General features: G+C 45.6%; 1 protein-coding gene across 7 annotated transcripts in view; it reads left to right on the plus strand.

Annotated features, from left to right (window-relative positions):
- Positions 1-26770, plus strand: part of LOC147717179 (signal transducer and activator of transcription 5B) — a 1664723-nt gene that overhangs the window by 1352304 nt on the left and 285649 nt on the right. For all 7 annotated transcript variants that reach the window (XM_086924123.1, XM_086924125.1, XM_086924127.1 and 4 more), the window contains one exon: positions 25021-25108. In XM_086924123.1, the coding sequence (XP_086780249.1) occupies positions 25021-25108 (88 nt within the window). The remainder of the gene's footprint in view (positions 1-25020; positions 25109-26770) is intronic.

The raw sequence follows: 26770 nt of genomic DNA on the forward strand, positions 1-26770 counted from the left end.
AGTCGCCCTCATCCTCCTCGACCTCTGCAGCATTCGACACAGTCTGCCACAACACCCTTTTACAACGCCTCAATAACATCGGAATACAAGGAAAAGCACTTGAATGGATCACCTCGTTCCTCACCGGAAGAACCCAGAGAGTCCGCCTCCCACCATTCAAGTCCGAGGCCACTGAAGTCATCTGTGGCGTACCACAAGGATCCTCACTCAGCCCCACCCTCTTCAACGTATACATGAGCCCCCTCGCGGCCATCGCCCGCCAACACAACCTCAACATCATCTCTTACGCGGATGACACTCAACTAATCCTTTCTCTCACCAATGACCCCAGCACCGCCAAAACTAACCTACACGAAGGAATGAAAGAAGTTGCCGAATGGATGAAACAAAGCCGTCTGAAACTGAACTCAGACAAAACAGAAGTCCTCATCTTAGGTACATCCCCCTCTGCATGGGACGACTCTTGGTGGCCGGAAGCCCTTGGAAAAGCACCCATCCCGACAGACCACGCACGGAACCTAGGCATCATCCTGGATTCTTCACTCTCAATGAACAGACAAGTCAGCGCCGTATACTCGTCCTGCTTCAACATTCTCCGCATGCTCAAAAAAACGTTTCGCTGGATCCCCACCGAAACAAGGAAAACAGTCACCCATGCTCTGGTCACGAGCCGACTGGACTACGGAAACACCCTCTACGCAGGTACTACCGCTATACTCCAGAAGAAACTTCAACTAATCCAAAACGCCTCAGCCAGGATCATATTAGACATCCCATGCAACGAACACATCTCTGGCCACCTGAAAGACCTCCACTGGCTACCCGTCAATAAGAGGATCACTTTCCGACTGCTAACCCACGCACACAAATCACTCTACGACATTGGACCAGAATGCCTCAACTCACGACTGTCCTTCTACACCCCCTCCCGCTAACTACGTTCTTCCAGCCAAGCCCTCGCCACTGTACCTCGCATCAACAAGACCACCATGGGAGGCAGATCCTTCTCATACCTGGCAGCTAAAACATGGAACTCACTCCCCGCTGACCTTCGCCTTACCCAGGACCACCTAGCATTCAGAAAGCAACTTAAAACATGGATATTTGACAAGTAATCCTCCTCCCCTTTCTAAGCGCCTTGAGACCCTCTGGGTATGTAGTGCGCTATATAAATTCTCTGACTTGACTTGACTTGACATGACTGCTGGTCCATGCTACCACTAGGATAGCTTTCTATAAGGTTGACTTTACAATCACCATCAATAAGGGTCGATTAGACTGGTGCAAGGTGCTCAACAGAACTAGTGGACATCATATGCCAGGCTAACTTCTCACAGTGCACAGCAACTAATAACAGCAGAAAGGCTTTTGTGACCTTTGAACATGTGAAACGGACCAGTGTAGAATGTGCTGTGGCTAGTTAAGACTCCACAAAGCGTGTGATACAGTGAATTGGGCATTCATGTATAAAACACCCAAAATAGGTGTATTAGGAAAGGTGTTTGTGAAATGGGAGACCCTAATATACAAAGTTAGTACAGCTGAGGTGAGTATAGGTCAGAGGATATCGTGTAAATGGGACCTTCAGCCGTGGGCACATTAGGGGCACTAATAATTGAATCACTGGCGCAACTGATTAGAGTACAGCACATAGATGACTGCTCATTGCTTACGTCCACACAAACAATAACATTGTTATACACCGACAACATCCTAGTGAAGAAAAAGGACTCTGTGGAGACATGCAGCATAGCAGAGAAAACTGTTAATGAAGTAGGGAGACTGCATGGATTTGCTCTGAATCTCAATAAATTAATATTTTATCCAAGGATTGATGCTGAAGTGGGAGATGCAACCGATGTACCATTGCAGATACCAACCACTGCATTTAGATATATGGGAATTATGTTCAGAAAAGAGCCAGGTATATAAATATGTGGAATTGATGCTCACAGGACTTGATAGCAATATCAATAAATGGTTGCATCTCCCAATGTCTCTTACTGTGAGGATTGATCTCAGTAAAATGGGATCGATCTCCGTTCTGAACATGATAGCACACATTCCAATGCAGATATAAAAGTTATGCTTCGGGACACTAGATTAGTTATTGCATTGGGACATGGGAAAGTGAGCTTACCACTGAACACACCCAAATTAGCCTGCAAGGTAGAAGGCATGATTGCCCTGACATTTAGAATCTATTATGAAACAACACTGTCACAGTTACAATATATGTTTGCATGGATGGAGGAGGCAGTATGTGAAACGCCCCGAACAATAATGCAGCCCATGAAATTGGTTGCACTCCTATTAGCTTCAGTAAAAGTCCGAACACAGATGCCCACACATCAGCGACCAATAATAACAGGTTGGAACACAGCAACCAAGCATGAGGGTCATATACATGTGAATGACAAAACTGATAACATTGCAAACAATACTGTGTCTGAATATTTCTAGGTTTCTGAAGGTAGAGGATGGGAAGAGAAAAACTCCACAGCATCAATGATTTGTAGGAGGAGGGCAGATTAATGGGCTTGCCACTTTTTGTGACATATGGGGGATTGAAACCATGAACTTCTCGATGTATGTTAGAAAGGCAGCTGCCATCCGTAACATGTCCTAATATCCCTCAAAGCCCAGCAATACATACTGTAAATCAAATGTTGCTGTGTCTTCCAGAGAGCTGAAAGTTATATTCCAGATTACATTTTGGCACAGCTCCCACACAATAAGAAAATGAAAAATATTAAAAAGTATTAGAGTAGGGACCAGTGAGAAGAGCTGGAAGAACGGCGCTGCTGTGAAATCTTTCAGAATTGCAGGACTGTCATTTGAAAATCTAGGGTGAGAGTGGTCAACAAGTGTATTCACTGAACATAGGTCACCCCACAACTGTTACACAGAATGAACCACAGGAATTCAAATGACTGCCATAAATTTTAAGTAGCTATAGACATTTACATGCAAATGTGGCGGAGTGCCCAGGAATAGCCAAATTCTGGGAGGCACTGATTTTGAAATGATGCTTTTTAACAGATATGACCTAGCAGTTGACTATTCAAATGTGTTTATTTGGGTTGGTCCTAAAGGGTAAAAAATATGAAAGCGGTACCTTAAAGAGTGGCGCTAGGTCCTGTGGCTGGAAAAAGTGTATTGCAGTATGATGAATAAAAAATACAGTCCCGACGTTGCAACAACGGAAGAGAGATGATCAAATTGGTAGCAGCGTAATGAGGCGTATACAAGAAACTTCAATACAGATCAGGTGGTCCAAGGGGAACATTGGAGTAAGATCCAGTGGAAATTGAAATGGAATAAGGGAATTAGGTAAGGGATACTACTGAGGAGCATACCGAAGGGAATAGTCTTAATGTGTAGATAACCGATATGGCTGAAAAAATACTGTTGCAAATTAAAGATGGCTTGTCTGCATATTAACTTGATGTATAATGAATATAATCCACATGTATTGATACAAGATGTGTGTAGTTAGTTTCCCGCACTAGAGGTAAACCGGGACAAGTTCTGTGTTCTTTGAAAACCAATATAAAATATCCATCTGGTCCCACAAAGTCTTAAATGGCCAAAGAATACCCCCTCTCTCCCATCACTTAACCTGGCACTAACCCCACCAATTTCTAAGCTCAGCTGATCAGGTTTAGTGAGAGGTTTCCAAAGGTAAGTGCTCAGCACGGGAGGCTATGCCTTTTCAGTGGCTACAGCAAATATTCTAGCTGATCCAAATGTATTACAATGTATAAAAGCCTTAAAACCTGACTTCTTCTTTCCTCAAGTTACGGAAAGTGAGGGGTGGATCTTCTCTTAGAGAGTGCTGTTTCAGGGGAAATATACCCGTGGGTGTACTTTGCACTCTACAGCACATGCTAAATAAATAAAGTCTAGTTCTTGCATGTTTACTGGAGTGGGATGACAGACACACGTCACCAAGGAACTCAACAGACGTGCAGGGCAACACTGCCAGGATCTAACATGAAGCATTAAAACTGAAAAACTATTTAGCATTTAGTTCTTCATTGGCTTATTTAGTATTTAGCAGGGCTATTTGGAACATCAGACTGCAGTAGTGAATATATGCTTTCCACAAAAGTGAACATCCTATTTTGAAAAAGGACATGCATAATTCACTGTTTGAAAAGTGGAACAATCTTGCAGCAATTGTTAGGGTCTTACCTTATGCAACTACAGTGTTTGAATGTGCTGGCTGCCTTTTGACATTCCAAGCACAGTTGTATAGCTCCAGGATAATCTTCTTCCTTAGAACATTGATGGAAAAAAGGAAAATTGGCTGAGCATTACACTCTGCAGCATTGCCTATGAAAATAAAGTAAATTAATGGAATTATGCTAAGTGGATAAGAACATGTATAATTTAAAGCACAATGACTTGTAAGTTTGATTCAAAGCAGACATCACTTTGCAGATGGAATTAAAATACTACAAGTTTTCATTTCCCTCCAGCCTAAACACACAATTTATCTTATCAGCTTAATTAAAAACTATTGGTTATTTAAAAAAGAAAGTAAGAAACTTAACGGAGAATCCGGAACATAACAAAAAACGAGCAGCAATTCAAACTAGACAAAAGATACTGTTAATGCATTCATACGGAAAATCCAGCGAGCAGTTCGGAAGGGAAACGAGTAACTGATGAGTGCAAGACTTGACACACACCATCGAGCACACCCGATCTGAGAGGATGGTCGAGACTTTGGTTCCGTTATCTGATTTAGGCACTCATCTAAGCTTTCGAGCCATGCATACTAAGCCTAGCATGTAGAGAGCTCACTCATGCACAGGGTCAGACTGACACAGAAAACAGACGAGAAAACAAACAAGAACAAGCGTGCGCCGCATTCGATAGCAGCAGGGGGAGGGGGGAGAGGAGGGGCTTGCGTGAGCGGGGGCTGGCGCCCGATGATTGATAACATTTGGCGCCAGCTGCTCGTGCCCGCGAGTAAATAGCCAGACGTGCACCCGTTGAAATTGGAAGCAATGCAACACGTGCACGTTTTTGACTGGAAAGCTCTACCGATGGCTAGAGGTCTCTTTCCTCTCAACGCATGCGCACTGCGGAGGCGAGACCTAAAAAGGACATGTTCTGGGCGTGTGAGCTTGTAGGTCACATGCTTTGTATACTAACACCATCTAGTATTGGGTCTGGATGTTTGCAAGTTGTTTTTAGGTCGAGCGTCAGCGAAGGACCTATTGTTAGCGCTTTCGGGGGAATCTGAGACAGCGTTCGGGCACGCGCCTTTGTTGTCTCAGATTCCTCCTCGAGGGCGCGCACGGCGCCGTGCACATCCCCTGCCTCGCATTCGCAGCCTCTCTCAATCACACACAGCCACACTCACGCATGCGCGCACACACACATACACCCACGCAGGCACAATGCATCGGGACACACATATACACACGCACAGCTAACAGACACACAGCCACACATATACATACACACGCACAGCTACACACGCGCGCACCCCCCAAACCCCACTTACCGCATCGGTGCAACTCCGGAGTTCAGCCGCCACCGCGGGGCTCTCCCTCTAGCATGGGAGCCCCGCGTCACCACTGCTCCACTCCTAGCCAGCCAATCCGTGGGCGCGGGCTTCCAGCAGGAAACGGAAGTCCCGCCCCACGGCAGTTTTCCGTCTTGTTTTGAAAGGCGCAGCACTCCTAACCTGAAACACAGGCTGCCCGGCGTTGCTTTTCTTCTGGGCGGCACGCCATTAATGCTAAACAATGGCAGACACACCTGTCGCTCCTCTATTTTGCCATTGTTCATTCGTTTAACAGTGCACAACTTTGAATCTCCAACATAGACTGCCGGGTGTTGCTATTCCTTTAGGCAGCATGCCATTAATCTTAAACAATAGCGGCCTTGCGGTGCAGCAAAGGTGTGCTTCGGTTTTGTCCCATAAACTGTAGTAGTAGCCAAGCGATGCACATATTTACTGCTTGGCTGCAAGCTCACAAGCAGCCGCAGAGGTGAGTGTCACCGGCTCATCTATGTGATAGGATAGCACGATAAGCTCCCCCTCCCGAGTTTTCTATGGGACACATGCTGCCACCAGTAATTTTTTTATTCTTCTAAAACATAGGCGAGGTTCGGGTCCGAGTCTCCTAGACCCGATTAGGCTGTAGGTGCCTGGGCTTTGTAATCTTGTCTTTCCGCTCTCGCATACACGGATATGATTATTCATATGCTCGCAGTGAGGAAAGGCTCCAAGTGTGCACATACGAGGGATATTGTGTTTGAAACTGGGGTAAGGAAAGGTGCCTGCATGGAAACCGACTCTGGGCATCATAGGATTTATAGTCCGTCCTCAGTACCTTCTTAAGTCACGGGTAGTTTGCTAAAACAAAACAACATTTTCTCCCTTATTGGTTACTCAACACTATTACATCATTATTTTTCATGCCGCCTACTTAGAGAGGTGTACAGTACGGTGGTGGATTTATCGACCTTGTTGTTTGGTGAATATTTATCTCCGTGCTGCACGGACGAGCTAGCCTCCTACCTCGCTAGTAGCTTTCCAGCTTCTGCACATGCCCCCTTCTTATTTCAGCTTCCTTGCGCCATTCTTCTCTTGCTAACTTCCTTAATCAGCCTCTTTTTTTAATGAAAACATTATTTGGCTATTTTGTATGCCATAGTGTGATGGTGAGAGTTTGATTCTGAGAATAAGTCAAAGGATTAGTGAATGAATTGATGGATGAGTGAGTTTATGAATCAATGGGTGAATGCATGGATGGATAAAAGGTTAGTTGTGTTTTTTAATGAGTGACCGATTTGGTGCATGGATAAATGCATATTGTGCTGATTTTGGTGTAAGGATGAAGTAGTGAGTGAATAATTGAACAGATGTATGAAGAGGAAGTGTGTGCATGAATTGATGAAAGAGTGATGGATCAGTGAGAGCATGGATTTGAGTACAGCTAAAATGATAAATGAACGCATGGATGATAACATTGTCCTATTTTGTTGTGTTGAAAGTATTATTTAAAATGAATCGCACTTTCTGTTAGAACTCTAGAGTTTTGCAAAGATTTCTAAAGATCATCTCCGTGATTAAACTAATAAAATATTGCTTCATCTTCAAATTAGTTTCAGGAGTATATTTTGGTCCATAAAGTTGGCTTAGTACAGATTGTCATGTTCCCTTTGCTTCCATGTGTACTTTTGAAAAAGCGATCTACTATTTTTTTGAAAACTCAGTTCATCTGACAGGAGCCATGTCTGTGAACGAAGATTATTCCGTGCCTTGCCTAAATTACGTGGACATGTTTAATTTGTGCTTCGTTGAATAATCCTCACCTCTTCATATTTGACACGTTGACGTTGCCATGTCCCTTTTAAGCTTAGTAGGAAGGGTTTTCAGAAACATAGAACTTTTGACGCAGTGCGCAGATAGTGTAACCTAACTGCACTCTAGTTGAAACCGAAGTACTCTTGAGGATAGTGGAGATGAGGTCTTGTTTGATATCCACAACGTATTAAGGACCTTACTCTGGAATCGCCAGTAGAAGTTGTGATCGCCTGCGCCTCGTCGCCGACAAATCCTAACAATAGGAGGAGATAGAGCCTCGTATGAGGATAGGACAACATGCCCTAACAATTAAGCATTGGCAAAGCCTGTTACTCTGCCTTCGCTTCTCTCTCCCTTGTCTGTCTCCATTTTTTTCTCCCACTGCCTCTCGTAATCAGCCCTCCATACCACCACACCCATCACCACCACCACAACATCCACCACATCCACCACCACCACGTCCATCGCCACCATGTCCATCGTCACCATGTCCATCGTCACCATGTCCATCGTCACCATGTCCATCGCCACCATGTCCACAACAACCACGTCCACCACCACCACGTCCACCACCACCACACCCACCACACCCACCACCACCACACCCACCACCACCACACCCACCACCACCACACCCACCACCACCACATCCACCACCACCACATCCACCACCACTACATCCACCACCACTACATCCACCACCACTACGTCCACCAACACCATGTCCACCACCACCATGTCCACCACATCCACCACCATGTCCGCCACCACCACCATGTCCGCCACCACCACCACAGCCACCACCACGTCCACCACGAGGCCACTGCCACGTCCACCACCACCACATCCACGTCCACCACCACGTCCACCACCACGTCCACCACCACCACGTCCACCTCCACCACCATCACGTCCATCACCACCACGTCCACCACCATCACGTCCATCACCACCACGTCCACCACCATCACGTCCACCACCATCACGTCCACCACCACCACCATGTCCACCTTCACATCCACCACCACCACCATGTCCACCACCGCCACATCCACCACCGCCAAGTCCACCACCACCACGTCCACCACCACCACGTCCACCACCACCACGTCCACCTTCATGTCCATCACCACCACATCCACCACTACAACGTCCACCACGTCCACCACTACCACATCCACCACTACCACGTCCACCACATCCACCACCACCGCATCCACCACCACATCCACCACCACCACATCCACCACCAACACCACCATGTCCAACACCACCACATCCATCACCACCACATCCACCTCCACCACCACCACATCCATCACCATGTCCACCACCACTACCACCACCGCCACTTTCACCACCACCATATCCACCACCACCACCATGTCCACCACCACCATGTCCGCCACCACCATGGCCACCACAAGGCCACTACAACGTCCTCCACCACAACATCCACTACCACCACCACGTCCACCACCAGGTCCACCACCAAGTCCACCACCAAGTCCAACAGCAAGTCCACCACCAAGTCCAACAGCAAGTCCACCACCAAGTCCACCACCACATCCACATAGTGAAGCAGTGTGGCTCACTGGTTAGAGGCGGCATACCCGAGAGCAGAAGACGGCCCGAGACCAGGGTTCGATTCCCGGCACGGCAGGTTTCTGGACCAGGGTCAGCGGACTCGATAATTCTCTCGCCTCGGTGCCCACTCTGATCAGCGATCACACTCGGCAACTCTGGGCATTAGCTTGCCTCATCTTCACTAACGGCCCCACCAGACCGCCGGGATGCCTGGTCTCACCCTGGAGATACCCATTAAGGGACCATCTCTCAGGGAAGCCAGGAAGGGTTTCGCAGCGGTCGAAGCGCCTTGGGACCCTACGGGTAAGTAGTGCGCTATATAAATGCCAATACATTTACATTTACATCCACCACTACATCCACCACCACGTCCGCCACCACCACCACCACCACGTCCACCACCACCACCATGTCCACCACCACCACGTCCACACCACCATGTCCACCACCACCACCCCCTCCACCACCACCACTACGTCCTCCACCATCACGTCCACCACCACCACGTCCACCACCACCACGTCCACCACCACCACGTCCACCACCACCACGTCCACCACATCCACCATCACCACATCCACGGTCACCACCACGTCCACCACGAGGCCACCTCACTCTATCTATCTATCGCCCTCACTCTATCTATCGCTCTCCCTCTATCTATCGCTCTCCCTCTATCTATCGCTCTCCCTCTATCGCCCTCACTCTATCGCACATACTCTATCTTTCTATCGCATCACCATAGCATCACTCAGGGGCACCACAACATCACTATGCGCTACCACAGCATCACTGAATGCCACAGCATCACTTGTCGCCACAACAACATCACTCAGCGCCACCACAGCATCAATCTGTGCAACCATTCAACAACAATTGGTTCAAATATGTTCTCTCAATGTTTCAAGCTTTATTACAAATGTCACAATGAGATGTTAATGTTTCACTTCTGTTCTTGGATTTTCGTCACAATAAAATACACTGAACATAATCTTCACAAACGTTATTTACAAAAGTTTAAGCTATTGCCATTATAAATTACAATAGCTTTTATTTAAGTATTAATTATTTAAAAAAAGTCATTGTTATTTGTAATATCAATACATCTAAGTCACATAATTACAACACATATTGCATTACAAATGCTATAGGTGTTACTTTTGCGAAAGTTAAAACTATTGGCATTGTAAATGACAAAGCTATTAATTTTGCTATTTTCAAAAACAACACATAAATAAAAAATGTGTCATTTAGAATACCAATAGCTCAAACTTTCCTAATGCGAGACCTATTGCATTGCAAATGCTTGTTCTTTGAAGAAGTCTTTCCAGTCACGAAGTAGGTAACTCCACCTTTCGGTGCTAGTGCGCATGGGCATAAACTCCATTGTTAGATTACTTTTTTCCTTAATCCGGTTCAGACGTGAATTTCTGCTTCTCAGTTCAACACCGTTTTTCGGGTTCCCCTCGGTGCACAATCCAGTTATCCTCAACACTATTATTCTTGATAGCGTATTCCCTTTCTCCGCATATCGTACTTAATACAAAAAACTCTTTTCGGTCTGGAAACTCATGGAAGGACGTCGGGCCTACCCGCATCGGGCCGCCTTGCAGTCGATGGAAAAGACTCCATTGAAATTCTGCCCTCAGTGCCACGCGAAGTACCAGCGCACCGACTCGCACGAAGTGTGCAACGTGTGCTTATCTCCGTAGCACAGCGAACAAGACTGCATCCCGCGTAAATCTTTCCGCTTGAAGAAAACGCTCCGGGACCTTCGGGCTCGACGTCGTGACATGTAGAGCCAGAACACCGGCTCCATTCCTGACCTCTTCGTAGAAGATTCCCAACAAGAAGCCATCTATGCTATAGGGGCCGAGGACCCTGTCTCCGTCTCTAAGTCCGGCTCCGATGTGGATGAAGATATTCCTCAGGGTCAGCATATTGTGAGTACACTCAAACACAAATCTGACTCAGAGGTAGCCTATCACATTCCTTTAAAGAAGAAACATGTGGGTATTAATGCTTATCCTCCTCCATCACCTCCTTCCCAAGAAACACAACACTTGTTAATTACCTCTACTAATTCACCACCACCATTCACACCTGATGATCAGGATGATGGGGATGGGGACAATGATCCTGCACCTGCAGATTCCTGGAAGAATTACAACACAGATTCTCCCACAGGTAACAATCTTGATCTTTACCCTACTAAACCTTCTCCACCAGATGACAACGTAGGCTATGTAGAACTATTAAGCAGAGCTGCTAATTATCACAGGGTTCAATTACACAAAGAATCTCTAGAGGAGGATTTCCTTTTTGAAACACTTAGCAGTTCCCAAAGACCCACTCACACACTTGTCCCCATGCTTAAAGGTATGCTGATTCATGGGGAGGACATATTTAAGGATCCTGTTTGGGCTTGTATTCTCACCCAGAGGATAGACCAAAAGTATCATTCTCTTCCAGGGGATCCTCATCAAAGTCATAAGCACTTGAATATTCCCGCCCATGCGCGGAGACCACGAAAAAATATATAAAAATTATGTATGAAAACATATATATATATAACATATATATATATATATATATATAGCTCCAATTCTTCTTCGCTTGCCAAAGAATTCTCCACACTCACAGGGTTGATTTTCCCAAGGTTGCTTTATTTACAGACAAGACAGACGCGCTCGCGTTTCGGCACACAGCCTTTCTCGATGTCAGTAGCCACTAGACATCGGCATGTTTTTAAAACATTATCCCCGCAATAAAGGAAGGTCTTATGGCTTGCTGACATTCACCAGCGCCATCTTGGAGTGGTATATATTACCATAGATGTAATCGATCCTATGTACGTTTTACATTTACACATACATTTTATCCACTCATTTATCCAAGTAAACTCAAACTGTGAAATGTAATTAATTTACCATCATTCCACACATACAATTTTCAGTATTTGAATCAAATTAAGTTACTTGGTTTTCTAACAATATATATATATACTTTTTTCTGCAAAAAACAAACAATGCAGCCTTACAGACACCAACAGGCTAAGCAATGCTGTGAAATCTTGTCTTTGCACATCCACAAATAAACCAGGAAGACCAAAAGGCACTTGACTGCTATTAATGAACAGCAGAAAAGTGGTCCTGCAAAGAGAAAAATAGGCATTGTTAGCCCATAGGTTGCATTGTAACTTTAATAGCATAGAAACTGAAAGCAAATGTAGAGAATCAAAAACCGTCACCTTGCCTTTAAGGCAGCCATGATCCCTAGCTTCCCATCATGCCTTAGGGGTGACAGTTAGGTCAGTTGTTCTTTCCAGCTCCTTTAGTCAGGACCCTGGTTAATCAACTTCACAGATATTTTACTTTTCTGTCCGAAAAGATATTCTTTTTTTCACTTAAAACCCTTTTACTTCAACATTTTACACCTGTTAGAGTATTCCTTTACCTTTTTTCAGGAGTTTGGCATTTTTTATCACTCAAAAATGCCTTCCCTTTTTGATTCTTGCCCTTGCTGTGGCAAAAAGAAGGCCAGAACAGACTCCCATTCGGTCTATATTCTGTGCCTTCCGGACTCTCATGATCCTGAGGCTTGCCAACACTGCCAGTCTTTATCAAGACGGACTCCCAAGGACAGAGAGAGAATTCGCCTATATGGCCTCTCTGAAAAAGGTAAAGCTTCTACCTCTGAGGCAGGTCTCCTGTGAGACAGAAGAAGAAGAGACACAGATCATCTTCTAGAAGCAAGATTCCTCTCTGTTCCTCATTGGCGTCGGACTCGGCCTCGAGAATGCCTCCACCGGCGAAGAAAATGTATACGACTATCCCATCGACTGCAGGCTCGCGTGGAGAGAACATCAGTCGTCGAAGACTTCCAAACATAGAGTTAATCATCAGCGACGATTCCTCTCCCACAGTCAACCAGGAGGAGTCGCTCTCCGTTGCTGCGGGATAGGCCAACGTCGAGACACCGCTCTCTGTCGTCGCCGTCGGTACGACAATCGACTTTGAGGCGCAGCCCTCCATTGCCGTCAACCAGGTGGCGGTCAAAGTCAAGGCCTAGGTCATCAACGACTTTGAAAAAGGATTCAAAATCGAAGCAGATCCCTCCATCAAGACGCTCAACGTCGAAGCCAAGATCATCTGAGACGCCGAGAAGAGATCCGACATCGAGGCGGATTCCTCCGTTGCAGCCCACGACACGGCGCTCAATGTCGAGGCCTACATAGACGGTGTTGAGAGGGTAGATGTCGAGAAGGATTTCGTCATGACATTCCCCACGTACGATGTCGAGACTTGGTACTCCGTTGGGTACTCCTCTTCCAAAGTCTCAGTCGACGGGACATTGGTCGACATCAAAACACACACTACCGACGTCGAGGCAGAGGTCTCCTTCTTCGGACTCGCAGGTCTTAGTGGCCCAGAATGCGGCCGCTCGGATGCTGATGAATCTTCCCTCCAGAGCCTCTGCCAGACCAGAGCTCAAGGCTCTCCACTGGCTCCCAGTGCGAGAGAGGATACAGTTTAAGGCAATGTGTACCGCCCATAAACTCCTCAACGGCCTAGGCCCCTCGATTCTGAGAGACATGGTCACCCCGTATAAAGCACCGAGATTCCTGCGCTCGGACAATGAGCGTCTGGCTAATGTCCCAAGATTCAGGAGGGCTCGCACTGGTGGTCGACGCTTTTCAGTAAAAGCTTCCTCAGGCTGGAACTCGCTCCCACGCTGTCTGCGGCTGGAACCCTGCTACCTACGCTTCCGCAAACAGCTAAAAACCCTCCTCTTCCCCAAATAGGACCACCTTTCCATTCTTGGTCATCACAAGCTCTTACAGCGCGGGGATGCCTCCGGGTCACCAGGCGCTCTACAAATCGTTAAATAAATAAATAATAAATAAATAAATAAATAACATAGTCGCTCAACATCAAGACATTCACAATTATCGATGTTGTCACAACATTCGACCTCAAGGAGACCCATTCCACATCAAAAGACCTCTTGGAACCTTCAGTGTCGGCTGCAGGATCCCCACAAGTCATCTCTACATCGAGAAGTTCATCTTCTCCTTCTCGAGACTGGTGGGTACAAAAATCCACCCCGCAGATCACGGCTCCACCTACACAACGAGGGGAAGAACACAGATCTCACTCTGTTCATCTCTCTCCCAGGTGGCTTCTGCCGGTTCATCATTGTCAGAAAGAGCCTTCAGCACAGGTTCAACAGCCTTTGGACTATTCAAGACCTCTGCATTGATCCCCTCTGGCTCAGCTTTTGCAGGCAGTTGACCGATCACCCACCACACCATCGAGGGGTCGACAGAGGGACAAGTCTCTGCCACGTAGATCTGCTTCTCATGGACGTCATAGGAGACAAAAATCACCCTCCTGGTCGTCCTCCTCGACCCACTCCTCCAAGAGGGATTATTTTCCCACTCATATGGACAGTCCACCCTCCAGAGTGTTGGCTGTTGATGACATCAACACCTTCCATGATGTCCTATCTAAAGGAGCACAAAAGCTAAACATAGAGATGTCTGCACCTCAGACATCTACATCTGTTATATTTGAGACTCTGCATCAGAAGTCTGCATCGAGGATTTGGCTGCCATTCGTTTCTGATCTTTTACAACCAGTCATGGACGTTTTCCTTACTCCAGCAACAATACCAACGGTTCCAGCAATGAACTTAAAGAAATATAGACCAGCAGAACAAGATCCCCTGTTCCTCAGGTCAGATCCTCCACCAGATTCAGTGATTATTGCGGCTGCAAAGAAGACCCATGCAATGGCTTCTTCTTCAACGGTTCTTGCGGACAAGGAAAGCAGAGCCCAAGATACTTGGGGGAGAAAAGCTTGCGGCGTTGCAGCAGCATCTTTGAAGCTTTCCAGATCAGCTGCTTTGTTTGGCTGTTATGATAGAGCATTGTGAGACTTTCTAGAACACTTCAAAGAAAAACTACCCAAAGAAGAGCATCAAGACTTTGGGGAGATTCTCCAGAAGGGAGCCCTCGTGGCCAACATAATGATCAGTGCGGCAGCTGATGGGGCAGCTTTAGCTACTCACTCATATTAGCATGGTGTATGCACAAGAAGATCCTCCTGGTTGCGTCTTACAGTTTTGAAACTGGAGGCCCAACAACGTGTCCTGAATCTTCCTTTTTCTGGAAATTCATTGTTCGGCCCTTACAATGACGAGGAGATGGCCAGGATGAAGTCTGAACTGGACACTCTCAAAGCTGTCGGTTTAGAGAAAAAGAAAGAGTTCAGACATTGGTACAGGCCTTACGATCGTAGGGCGTACCATCAGAGGGTTCAAGCCCCTCAGTGGTCCCAAAGGCAGTACCATCAGGCCAAATCTTACTGTCAGGGACGTCGCCCTTCCAGAGGTAGAGGAGCGCCCAACAGTCCTGTTCAACTACCAAGAACACTGGCAAACAATGAAAGTTCACTTCCTCTGTCGTCGTCACCCACTCCAGTCGAAGGAGGTATCTCCGGACATGTAAAAGAGTGGCGCAAAATAACAAACGATCAATGGGTGCTGAATATACTACACAATGGTTCTGCACTATGTTTTCCTGCCACTTCAAAGTGCATCCCCCCACTGAAGTCAATAGTTCACCAACTGCCGCTGTTGCGTCTGGAGGTATCCGCTCTCCTAAAAAAAATTGGCCATAGAAAAGGTTCCTCCATCTCTGTGAGGAAAAGGGGTATACTCCAGGTATTTCTTGGTGCAAAAGAAGGGTCCAAAAGAGAGTTTCAGGCCTATTCTAAATTTATGTTTCCTTAACAAAAACATCCAAAAAGAGAAGTTTTGTATGCTGGTGCTCCATTGAATATATCCACATCTTCAAAAAGGGGATTGGATCTGCTTGATAGACTTCCAAGACGCTTACTTCCATGTCCCAATTGCACCACGGCACAGAAAGTTTCCACACTTCATGGTAGGCACAGAACGTTATCACTAATGAGTCCTACCATTCGGCCTGAAATCTGCACCTCGAGTATTCACAAAATGCATAGGAGTGGTAGCCACTGCTCTACGTCGCCTAGGTCTGTTCGTTTACCCATATCTCGATGACTGGCTTCTGAAGGGCTAATCACCTCAAATGATGAAGAACCACTATTGAATATACCTGAACTTACTGCAAAGCCTGGGCCTTCATGTAAATATGGAGAAATCAGCCCATCAGCCCACTCAAAGAATTCATTACCTAGGAGCTACTATGGACTTCAGCGTAGGAAAAATGTTTCCTTCGGAGGAGAGACTGTTATCAATCCAGCAGAAGTGCAATCTCCTTCTTCAAGTTCATCAGCCTTCAGTTCGACAAGTTGCATCACTTCTGGTGTCGATGACATCTTGCATTTTTCTGGTTCCCAACTCCAGACTGAGAATGAGGCCCCTTCAACAGGACTTGGAAGACAAATGGGATCAGACGTCAGTGCGATGGGAAGACAGGATTCTTCCTCCCAGTCTGCGAAAGCATCCATTCCATGGTGGACTCATCGAAAAAATCTCTTGGTGGGAGTCCCTTTCCACCAACCTCCTCCGACACAATCTTTGATCACAGAATCCTCACTTCAGGGATGCGGAGCTCACGTGTGTCTTCGACAGACTCGGGGCATTTGGTCAAACAAAGAACAATCTTATCATATAAACACATGCTAGAGCTACGGGCAGTACATCTAGCCCTCAAGGCGTTCTACCCATCGATACAATCCGAGTCAATATTTGTACAAACGGACAGCACAACCACCATGTACTATCTAAACAAGCAAGGGGGGGGACTCACTCTCGGCCTCTGTCCCTGGAGGCTCAGGCGATCTGTCATTGGCTCCTGGCCAGACAGCTCTCTATCACGGTGGTCCATCTGCCGGGGGAACAGAATTCACAGGCGAATTATGAGTCGTCACTTCGGAGAACAGCAAGACTGGGTATTAAACGACAAAGTGGTGGCGGACATTTTTTCAGAACGGGGTCATCCAACCGTCGACCTCTTTGTGGACGAGTCAAACAAAAAATGGCACACCTTCGCGTCAAGGTTTTAGCAACCAGGAACTATAGAAACTGCCCTTTTAATCGGCTGGTCAGGAAACTTTGTTTATGCTTTTCCGCCTCTTCCTCTGATCCCGAAGGTAATAGCGAAACTCACACGCTTCAGGACGAGAATGATTCTGATAGGACCAGACTGACCACAGCAGTGGTGGTACCTGGACCTGCGGACCTGCTACACCTCTTGAAGTGTCCATACAGGAGGCTTCCATGCAGACCGGACCTTCTGTCCAAAATGAAAAGGAGGACTCATCATCCCAGCTTTCCCTCGCTGAACTTGGCAGCTTGGCTCCTGAGGTCCTCCAGTACGGCCACCTAAATCTCTCCCAGGACTCTATGAACATTTGATGGAATCCGTAAGGCCTTCCACAAGACATTCATATTCCTGTAAATGGAAAATATTTGATTTGTGGTGTATACTTAATGGTTTTCAACCTCATAAGGGTGAAGAGGAGGTAATTGTACCTTATTGCCTACATTTGGCCAAATCGGGTCTAAAGTTTAATTCCATTAAAAAACAAACTGTTTCTTTCCTAAATGATGGGCCTCCCTTTCAAACAGATTCATAAGGCGACCCTTCAGCATCTCACATGGAAATCCGCATTTGTAGTGGCGATTACTTCAGCTTATAGAGTAAGCAAAATTCAGGCGCTCTGTTCGAAAGAACCGTGCATGGTTTTTCAGGACCTACCCCTCCTTCCTTCCTAAGGTGGCGTCGGATTTCCATGTCAACCAAACGATCCTGCTACCTTCTTTTTTCCCAATCCATCTACGGCAGCAGAAAACTCTCTTCATTCCCTTGATCTTTAGAGAGTTCTGAAATTCTACTTAGATAAGACCAAGACCATTAGAAAGTCTGATGAGTCATTCCTAAACTATGGTGCCATCAGAACAGGTTTCCCAGCCTCCAAGCGTTCCATCTGCAGATGGATAGTATCTTGCATCAAGCTGGCATATCAGTTGGCAAATAAACCCCTTCTGGGTTCTCCCAAAGCACATTCCACTAGGGGTAAGGCAGCTACAGTGGCCGTTCTGCACAATGTACAGATGACTGAGATCTGCAAAGCAGCCACTTGGAGATCAGTACATACTTTCACGAGACACTATTGTCTCGATTCTGATTCCAGACCGGATACTCAAGTAGGCCAAGCCTCCTTGAGGAATTTATTTCAATGCTAAATTCATTCTAATTGGTTTCTTAATGTTAATGTTTTTTATGGTACTCATTTGCCCGCAGGAAGAGGGGATGGGCTTGCTACTCAATTCAAGTGCTTATGACTATTGATGAGGATCCCCTGGAAGAGAAGTATAAGTTACTTACCTGTAATCCTAGTTTGTTTTCCAGGGGTATCCTCATCAAAGTCATAAGTACCCCACCCACCTCTCCGGGGAAAAGGAGCCAAGATGGTCATCTCTTTGTGCCCTGACTGCCGGGTCTAGGCAAAGAACAACTGCCCTAACGGTCACATCAGAGGCATGATGAGAAGCTAGGGGTCATGGCTGCCTTAAAGGCACAGTGCCAGTGTTTGATTCTCTACATTTGCTTTCAGTTTCTTTGCTATTGAAGTTACAATGCAGCCTACAGGCTAACAATGCCTATTTTTCTCTTTGCAGGACCACTTTTCTGCTGTTCATTAAACGCAGTTCAAGTGCCTTTTGTTCTTCCTGGTTAATTTGTGTATGTGCAAAGACAAAGTTTCACAGCATTGCTTAACCTGTTGGTGTCTGTAAGGCTGCAGTGGTTGCTTTTTTTGTAAAAGAATTCTATATATAAATATAAATATATATATATATATATATATATATATATATATATATATATATATATATATATATTCCATCAACTTGGCTCGTCCTCGTCGACCCCTGGCGCTTCTAGGACCGGTGCAGTATTCCTCGGCAGAGCCCCGCCGAATTTTATCAACACACCTCCTTCTCAGGAATGAATACGCGCTCGCAGGATCTGCTCTTTTCAAATTTTAATCATTTGCAATTTCCAGCATCATAAATACCGACGCGTTTCGCCACCAAGCCGGTGGCTTGCTCACGGTGGATATTTACTTTTACACAAATCTTCCAATAAGAAATGATTTCCAAACACACGTGATTTAGTTGTCACTTCCTGCTGTTAATCGCTAAGCATGGTGGGTTTTGTAGTTTACTCGATACATTTCGTACACAAAATTACTTTCCAACCATATACACATACCCATGACCGGCAATTAATGTTCAAATACCATTTTGGTGCCCATCAGTGTTAGATTTCTCTATTGACCGACCCTCAACATGCCTCAACTACCACAACAATTTGATAAATTGATTCTGTGGTAATGGGTAACCTAATTAAATATAAGAGGGGTACCCATGGTCTATAAATTACGAGGATGCTGGAACGGATAATCCGGGATATGCCCAAGTTTATTCCTATAAATTACTGAATAGTGGTTGCACATGTTAAGGGTCGGTCAATAGAGAAATTCTTAGCGATTAACAGCAGGAAGTGACAAGTAAATCACGTGTGTTTGGAAATCACTTCTTATTGAAAGATTTGTGTAAAAGTAAATATCCACCGTGAGCAAGCCGCCGGGTTGGTGGCGAAACGCGTCGGTATTTATGACGCTGGAAATTGCAAATGATTAAAATTTGAAAAGAGCAGATCCTGCAAGTGCGTATTTATTCCTGAGAAGGAGGTGTGTTGATATATATATATATGTTTTCATATATAATTTTTATATCTTTTCCAGGGTCCTGCGCATAGGCAGGAATATTGAAGTGCTTATGACTTTGATGAGGATACCCCTTGAAGAGAACTAGGATTACAGGTAAGTAACTTATCCATCTGCACCTTCTGACCCAGTTTACATCAAGGGCCAGTTACCCTTAGCTTCGTTATGGGCCGATTCTCAAAAGTAAGGAGATGCTCCCCCTCCGTACAAAGAATCTAAGTTGATAGACGCCTCTCGGAAAAGAGTAGCCTTCCAAGCTGCAAATTTCTGGCGCATTTCTAACACCCAAGCCCTTTTAGCCAGGTACTATAGGGTGCATTGCTCAAATACCAGCCTGATGAGCACAAGTCCAAAGCTCAAGACCTAGTGCTCATCTCTAACAATTCCATTTGGTGCGCGTTAGCTGGGGCTTACACTGCCGCTAGAGCCGTCCACACCAGCGTGCTACTAAGAAGGCATGCATGGTTAAGAATTTCTGGCTTTAAACCACAAGTTCAAGCTTCCATTCTTAACACACCATTTGACAAACAACACTTCTTTGGTCATGTTGTAGACGTCCTTACAAAAGATGAAAAAGGACACAGATGTGGCAAAATCTATGGGAGCCCTACAGTCCCATTCTGGCCGGGATTCCTTTCGGCGTTCCTTCTATCATAGGGGTCCAGGAATAGCTCCTCAGACACTGCCTCTACACCGTACAAGGGCAACAATCAGCCCTATGATTCCAAGGTTTTCTTCAGAGGGGGCTGCAGAGGCAACAATGGCAAAGGTAGAGGTTCCAACACACACCTCCCCCCTCCAACACCAAACAGTGTCTTGCCGACACTGGTCCCTGATCATTTAACATCTGTTGGGGGCGTCTTCCTCATTTCCTACCTGTCTGACAATCAATAACTACAGACAAATGGGTGCTAGGAATGATCCGTTCTGGTTATTGCCTGGAGCTTACCAACGATCCTCCAAACATTCCTCCATGTTACACAAAATGTCACCAGACCGTTTACACCTCCTTAAACAAGAGGTTCAGAATCTCGTTTTGAAGGGAGCCATAGAGCCCGTACCATTGCAATATCAGGGGTCGGGCGTATACTCCCTGTACTTTCTCATACCCAAAAAGGACGGTTCTTTTAGACCAATTTCATACCTCAGCGAATAAAACCTTTACATACAATCAGACCACTTTTGCATGGTGACACTTCAACAAGGGCTTTCACTATTACAACAGAGAGACTTTGTCTACTCTAGAACTAAAGGATGCGTTTTTCACATTCCAGTGCATCCCGCTCAGCGCAAATTCCTCAGATTTGTGGTAGCGAGGCAGCATTACCAGTTAAAGTTACTCCCATTTGGAGTCACCGTGGCTCCCAGAATCTTTACGAAATGTCTGGCAGTAGTCGCTGCTCACCTACGAAGACAACACATTAATATCTTCCCATACTTGGACGACTGGCTCATCTAAGCCAGTACGTACCCAAAGTGTGTCCAGCACACTCACTTAACACTGCAGTTACTGCACCAACTGGGGTTCACAGTCAATGTGTTGAAATCACCTCTTCAACCTTCCAAAACTCAAAACTATCTCGGAGCCACTTTAGATACTCAAAAAGCTCTGGTTTTCCCCAATGCAGCCAGCATTCACAATATTCAGGTCCTGATTCTTTAATTTCAGCCCACTCACTCACTGACCAGCTCAAGTGTATATGCAGCTGCTGGGAAAGATGGCCTCTTGCATCATGATGGTTTCCCATGCCAGGCTTTACATGCGTTCCCTTCAGGAATGCTTAGCAAGTCAGTGAGTCACAGGGTCTCTTAACCGATCTAGTGTTGGTAAACGGCCGTACTCATCGCTCTCTGCAGTGGTGGAACCCACACAACTTGTCAAAAGGACAGCCCTTCATAGACCCAGTTGCACAGACAATACTAATAGCAGACGCGTCGCTCACTGGTTGGGGGGGCTCATCTCCAGAAACACACAATGGAAAGCTTGTGGAGTCAAAAGCAAAAAGCTCTCCACATAATTCATCTAGAGCTGCTAGCAGGGTTTCTAGCGCACAAAGCCTTTCAAATTCCCCTTGTAGGCAAAGCTGCCCTAATTTGCACCAACAGCATGACAGCCATGTATTATATACAAAAACAGGGGGGACAAACTCTCCAACTGTCACACCTAGCTAAAGACATTTGGAAATAGGCCATACACCATAAAATCGATCTCATAGCAGAACACCTCCCAGAAGTAAACAATCAGTTTGCCGACCTTCTCAGCAAACAGAGGCACCAAATCCACGAGTGGGAACTTCACCCTCAAGTTCTCGTCCTGTACTTTCAAAATTGGAGGTTTCCTCAAATAGATCTTTTCGCCACACACGAAAACGCAAACTGCCCAAGCTTCGCCTCCATGTAGCCACACCCGCTCTCCAAAGGCAATGCACTATGGATGAACTGGTCAGGGATATCTGCCTTCGCTTTTCCACCTCTCCCACTCATTCCAGCTGGGCTTTGGAATCTCAGGGAAACATCCCTCACTCTGATTTTAGTAGCTCTGACATGGGCCCATCAAAATGCATCTAACATCCAATCCCCTCACACAGAGCCATGGAGAAATAAAAATACCCAGATCCTAAAGAACTGAACCTAGCGATCTGGCCCCTGAAGTCATAGAGTTTGGTTGCCTGAATCTTCCACCAGACTGTTCGAACATTATTAGAGAGGCTAGAAGACCTACTACAGAAGCTTGTTACGCAGCTAAATGGAAGCTTTTTGTTATTTATTGTAATAATACCAACATCAATCCTCTTGATACTTCCATACAAAATAGCATATGTTATTTGTTACGCTTGTAGCGGACACAATTCGCTTACCCTTCTATCCGTTTACATCTCGCCACAATAGCTGCTTATCTGCACTTATGTCTTTTTAGAGTACCAGTTATCAAAGCTTTTATGGAAGGACTAAAAAGAGTTGTACCACCAAGACTTCCACCTGCCCCATTGTGGAATGTTTACATAGTTCTCACACCATTAATGGGCCCACCTTTTGAAGTCATGCATAAATGTTGCAGTCACTTCACTGAGGAGAGTGGGTGAGCTACGGTCATACTGAAGGAGATGATGGATGGAGCGCTCAAACCTTTCAGACACTCACCCCCAGTCACAGATCTGGGTTGAATCCATCATCGTTCTTTAGCTCACTTCGCCACCCCAGTTCAGACACAGCTATTATGCAGATCATGCTTGACCCTATGCCTCATGGGAACAGTCCAGCCCAAACTGCAAAGCCATGTCTTCCTTGGACCAGAAACAAGCATCCTGGAACCTCGGGCTAACAGCTTTCATCATCCAGGCTAGCTTGAGTCCAGATGCAAAGTGAACAAGGGACCAACGTCTGGGCATACCCTGCCAACTGAGGGCGGGCAAAGCGAACACAAGGAGATGATGGATAGAGCGCTGATATTTTCAGACACTCACCCCGGTCACAGATCTGGGTTGAAACATCGTTCTTTAGATCTCTTAGCCACCCAAGTCCAGACACAGCTGTATTTAAATCTGTCTTGACCCTGTGCCTCACGGGAACAGTCCATCCCGAACCTCCAAGCAATGTCTTCCCTGGACTGGAAACAAGCATCCTGGGACCTGTTTTAGGCTAACAGCCCTCATCAGCCAGGCTAGCTCGAGTCCAGTGGCAAAGTGAGCAAGGGACCCAAGTCTGGACATACCTTGCCAACTTAGGGTGAACAAAGCAAACACAAGGAGATGATGGACGGAGCGCTAACACTTTTCTGACACTCACCCCCAGGCACTAACCATAGAAGAACATTTCTTCCAGCTACACAAATACAGTGATTTTTCGTACCAACTCTAAATTTCTACCTAAAGTAGTTTCTGCCTTTCATATCAACCGATCCGTTGAGTTAACCGTGTTTTTTCCTCAACCGGATTCAGTGGCAGAACGAGCTCTACACACTTCAGATGTCAGAAGAGCCCTCTTAAACTACATAGAAAGAGCAAAGTCATTCTGTAACACTAAACAACTTTTTGTTGCTTTTGCTTCATCTCACAAGGGCAATCCTATTTCCAAATCCGGTATTGCTAAAAGTATTCAGACTTGTTATGCAAAAGCAAAGAGAACTTTAACAATACCCCCTAGAGCCCATTCCACTCGCAAAATAGAGGTTACTATGGTTTTCTTAGGAAACATTCCTATAGTTGACATTTGTAAGGCTGGAACATGGTCTACATCACCCACATTCACCCAGCACTATTGTGTAGATGTGTTAGCAAGACAACAAGCTAATGTAGGCCAGGCAGCACTTAAAAATACTCTTTCAGACAACTGCAACAGCTACAGGTTAGCCGCTCCTTTGGGAGAATACTTCTGTATAGTCTATGCAAAGCATGTGATCTACAGCTCACATGCCTCGAATGGATAATGTTACTTACCCAGTAGGCATCTGTTCTTGGCATGTAGAGCTGTAGATTCACATGCGCCCACCCACTCCCCGGGTACTTATACCTGTTGCAGTTCTCTCTTATTTTATATACATACACATGGACATCTCTATTCTACTTTTACTAACTCCATTCTCACCCTCTGCGGGAAACAATCTAACAATGGAGTCGATGCCCATGCGCACTATCACCGAAGGATGAGCCACCCACCTCTTGACTGGAAAGACTTCTTCGAAGAAAAACAACTTGCAAACATCCAGACCCAACACTAGATGGCAGGCGTGTGCAAAGCATGTGAATCTACAGCTCTTCATACCAAGAACAGATGCTTACTGGGTAAATAACATGATCCTTTCCTTAAGCAGTAATGGTGTCAAATGTACTTTAATATATGGAAACTGTAAGTCAGATATTGCAAGACATTATTTGAGGTTGTACCGTTTTTTTATCTCACAAGTTGCCAGGTGTCCCTGTCCCTCAAGCTATTAAATGGCAGAACCTTTTCCCCTTGAAGGTGTAAAGAGATATTGTAGTGTACCGCCTGGCTTCTTTTAGTATGTTCATACTGTCATTTGGAAGAATCCAACATCCATTTGTGGGCATCTTTGATGCAATAGTTTTTAGAGCCATTGGCAAAATTACAATTTGATACTCAAGCCGCCACTATGCATCCGTATCAAGCTCATTTTTTTATTAAACAGGATACATTGAGAAATATCCAGTAGGTAAAACATATTTTTTATTTTTTTCTCTATTCATTGCTTTTTCAACTCTTTTTCAACTCTTGTCCTACATGGTATTTATATCAGAGCATTGTGGTTCCTGCATTAAACAAGTTTATGCCGATCATTTGCTTTTCATCTTGTTACAGTGAGAGCAGTGGTGAGATCCTGAACAACTGTTGTGTAATGGAGTATCATCAAGCAACAGGAACTCTCAGTGCACACTTTCGGAATATGGTGAGAGGACTCGTCTTTGAGAGTTTTACCTTATTTTCAGTAGCACTCTGTTATGTGTCAATTGTGTTTTCTCCCCCTACCAACAGACACACTTTGTATACGTCCTTTTCAACAAACCAGGAGAATGCTTGTTGATACAACCAAAATTTGAGGATCACCAGATCAAAGGCTTAGCTCAGCATTTGCACTAACTTCTATGCTTCCTTTGGTTCCAGTCTGGTGCATTTCATTGATACTTCTAAGTAAAGATTCCTTACCTTAGCATACTCTCAACTCCCCAGGAGCGAGACTGGATCTAGAATCCTTTCTTACCAGTTCTTCCGTTCATGGCTCTGTGTTGACCCAATACCACCCAGGAGTTACATAGCGTAACGGAGCAGAGCTGCATATAAGCGTCACCTTGCACACTGATGAAAGTTTGTTTCTTCCACACCTCCAATGTGGATCGAGAGCTCAGCTTTCAATTTTGGCACCCTTCTAGTGACTTCTAAAAAGGAATGCTAAGTTACTATGGAACAATATCCCCACCCAAAGCTAAAGGTGCCAAACCATTCAGCGACTGCAGAAAACCGAGGTCAATCACGGACCCTTCCGAGGTGTCTTTCAGGTGTTTCGGCTTGGGCCACGTTTCGGAGTTGTGCGAAAAATGTGCCCTCACACACCCAAAGGCTATCAAGGGTCAAAATGAGAAGCTGTAAGTCACCAAACACAAGGCTTTCGTGTAACGTCTGCTCCAAATTGCGGGTGCGGTCTTGGTCCCACATCTGAGGTCGTTCCTGAGAGCAGTCAACATTGTTATTATTTATGAGTTTTATATAGCGCTAGCCAGACCCGAAGGTATCGGAGCGCTTTACAGCATGAATCACTAGTAAGATACATTAAGCCAATTGGTATATACAATGTTCTTAGAAGCATCACATAATATCAACGTTGAGTGCAGAATGTTACACGTGAGGTAAGTTATTTCAGTACAATGTACCGGGGGCATATGACTGTTGTCACAGTAGAATGTACCAGGAACAAATGACGCCTCGCATCAGTGCTCATTGAGGATCCAGTGACTCCTGGGGGTGTTCGACCGGTGAGGGGGTGGGGTGAGGTAGAGTTCATTGATGACAGAGTGTCCATGTGCTTCTATGGTTTGTATCTATCCTTTTGGGCAAGATCGGGTGAGGAGGAGGTCCTTGAGCTGCATTTTGAATTTTAAGTAGGAGGGGTTAGTCCGGATATGGAATTCTACTTAAAGTCAAAATCAAAACCCTAGCACAAATATAAACATAAACATAAAAAGCAAAGTGGGGCTCGACCTTATCTGGCTACTCTGAATCTACAGAGAATGTGTAAGGGCATCATGATACGAGTTTGAAGTTTCTAGTTGTAGAGCCAGTTTCTCAGCTGATCTCGGTGTGCAGTGCCCTGCGTTTCCATGACCATTGGTGACGTCACAGAAGATTAAAGCTTTCAAGGGGGCCATGCTGCACAGTTCTTTTCAACTTCCCTCTAGCGTGCCTTGGGCCCCAAGGAACCTATGTGTCCCAGGCAGGTCCATCCTCTGTGTTGTCGAACCCCTTGGGTCCCGCTTCAGGCCCTGTATTGATACCGGTACAGGCTTCCACTCCTGCTCCAAGACTTGCACCAGTCCCTTCCGCATAATCACTGGTA

The sequence above is a fragment of the Lissotriton vulgaris genome, chromosome 5, assembly GCF_964263255.1.
Source record: "Lissotriton vulgaris chromosome 5, aLisVul1.2, whole genome shotgun sequence".
Lineage (NCBI taxonomy): Eukaryota > Metazoa > Chordata > Amphibia > Caudata > Salamandridae > Lissotriton > Lissotriton vulgaris.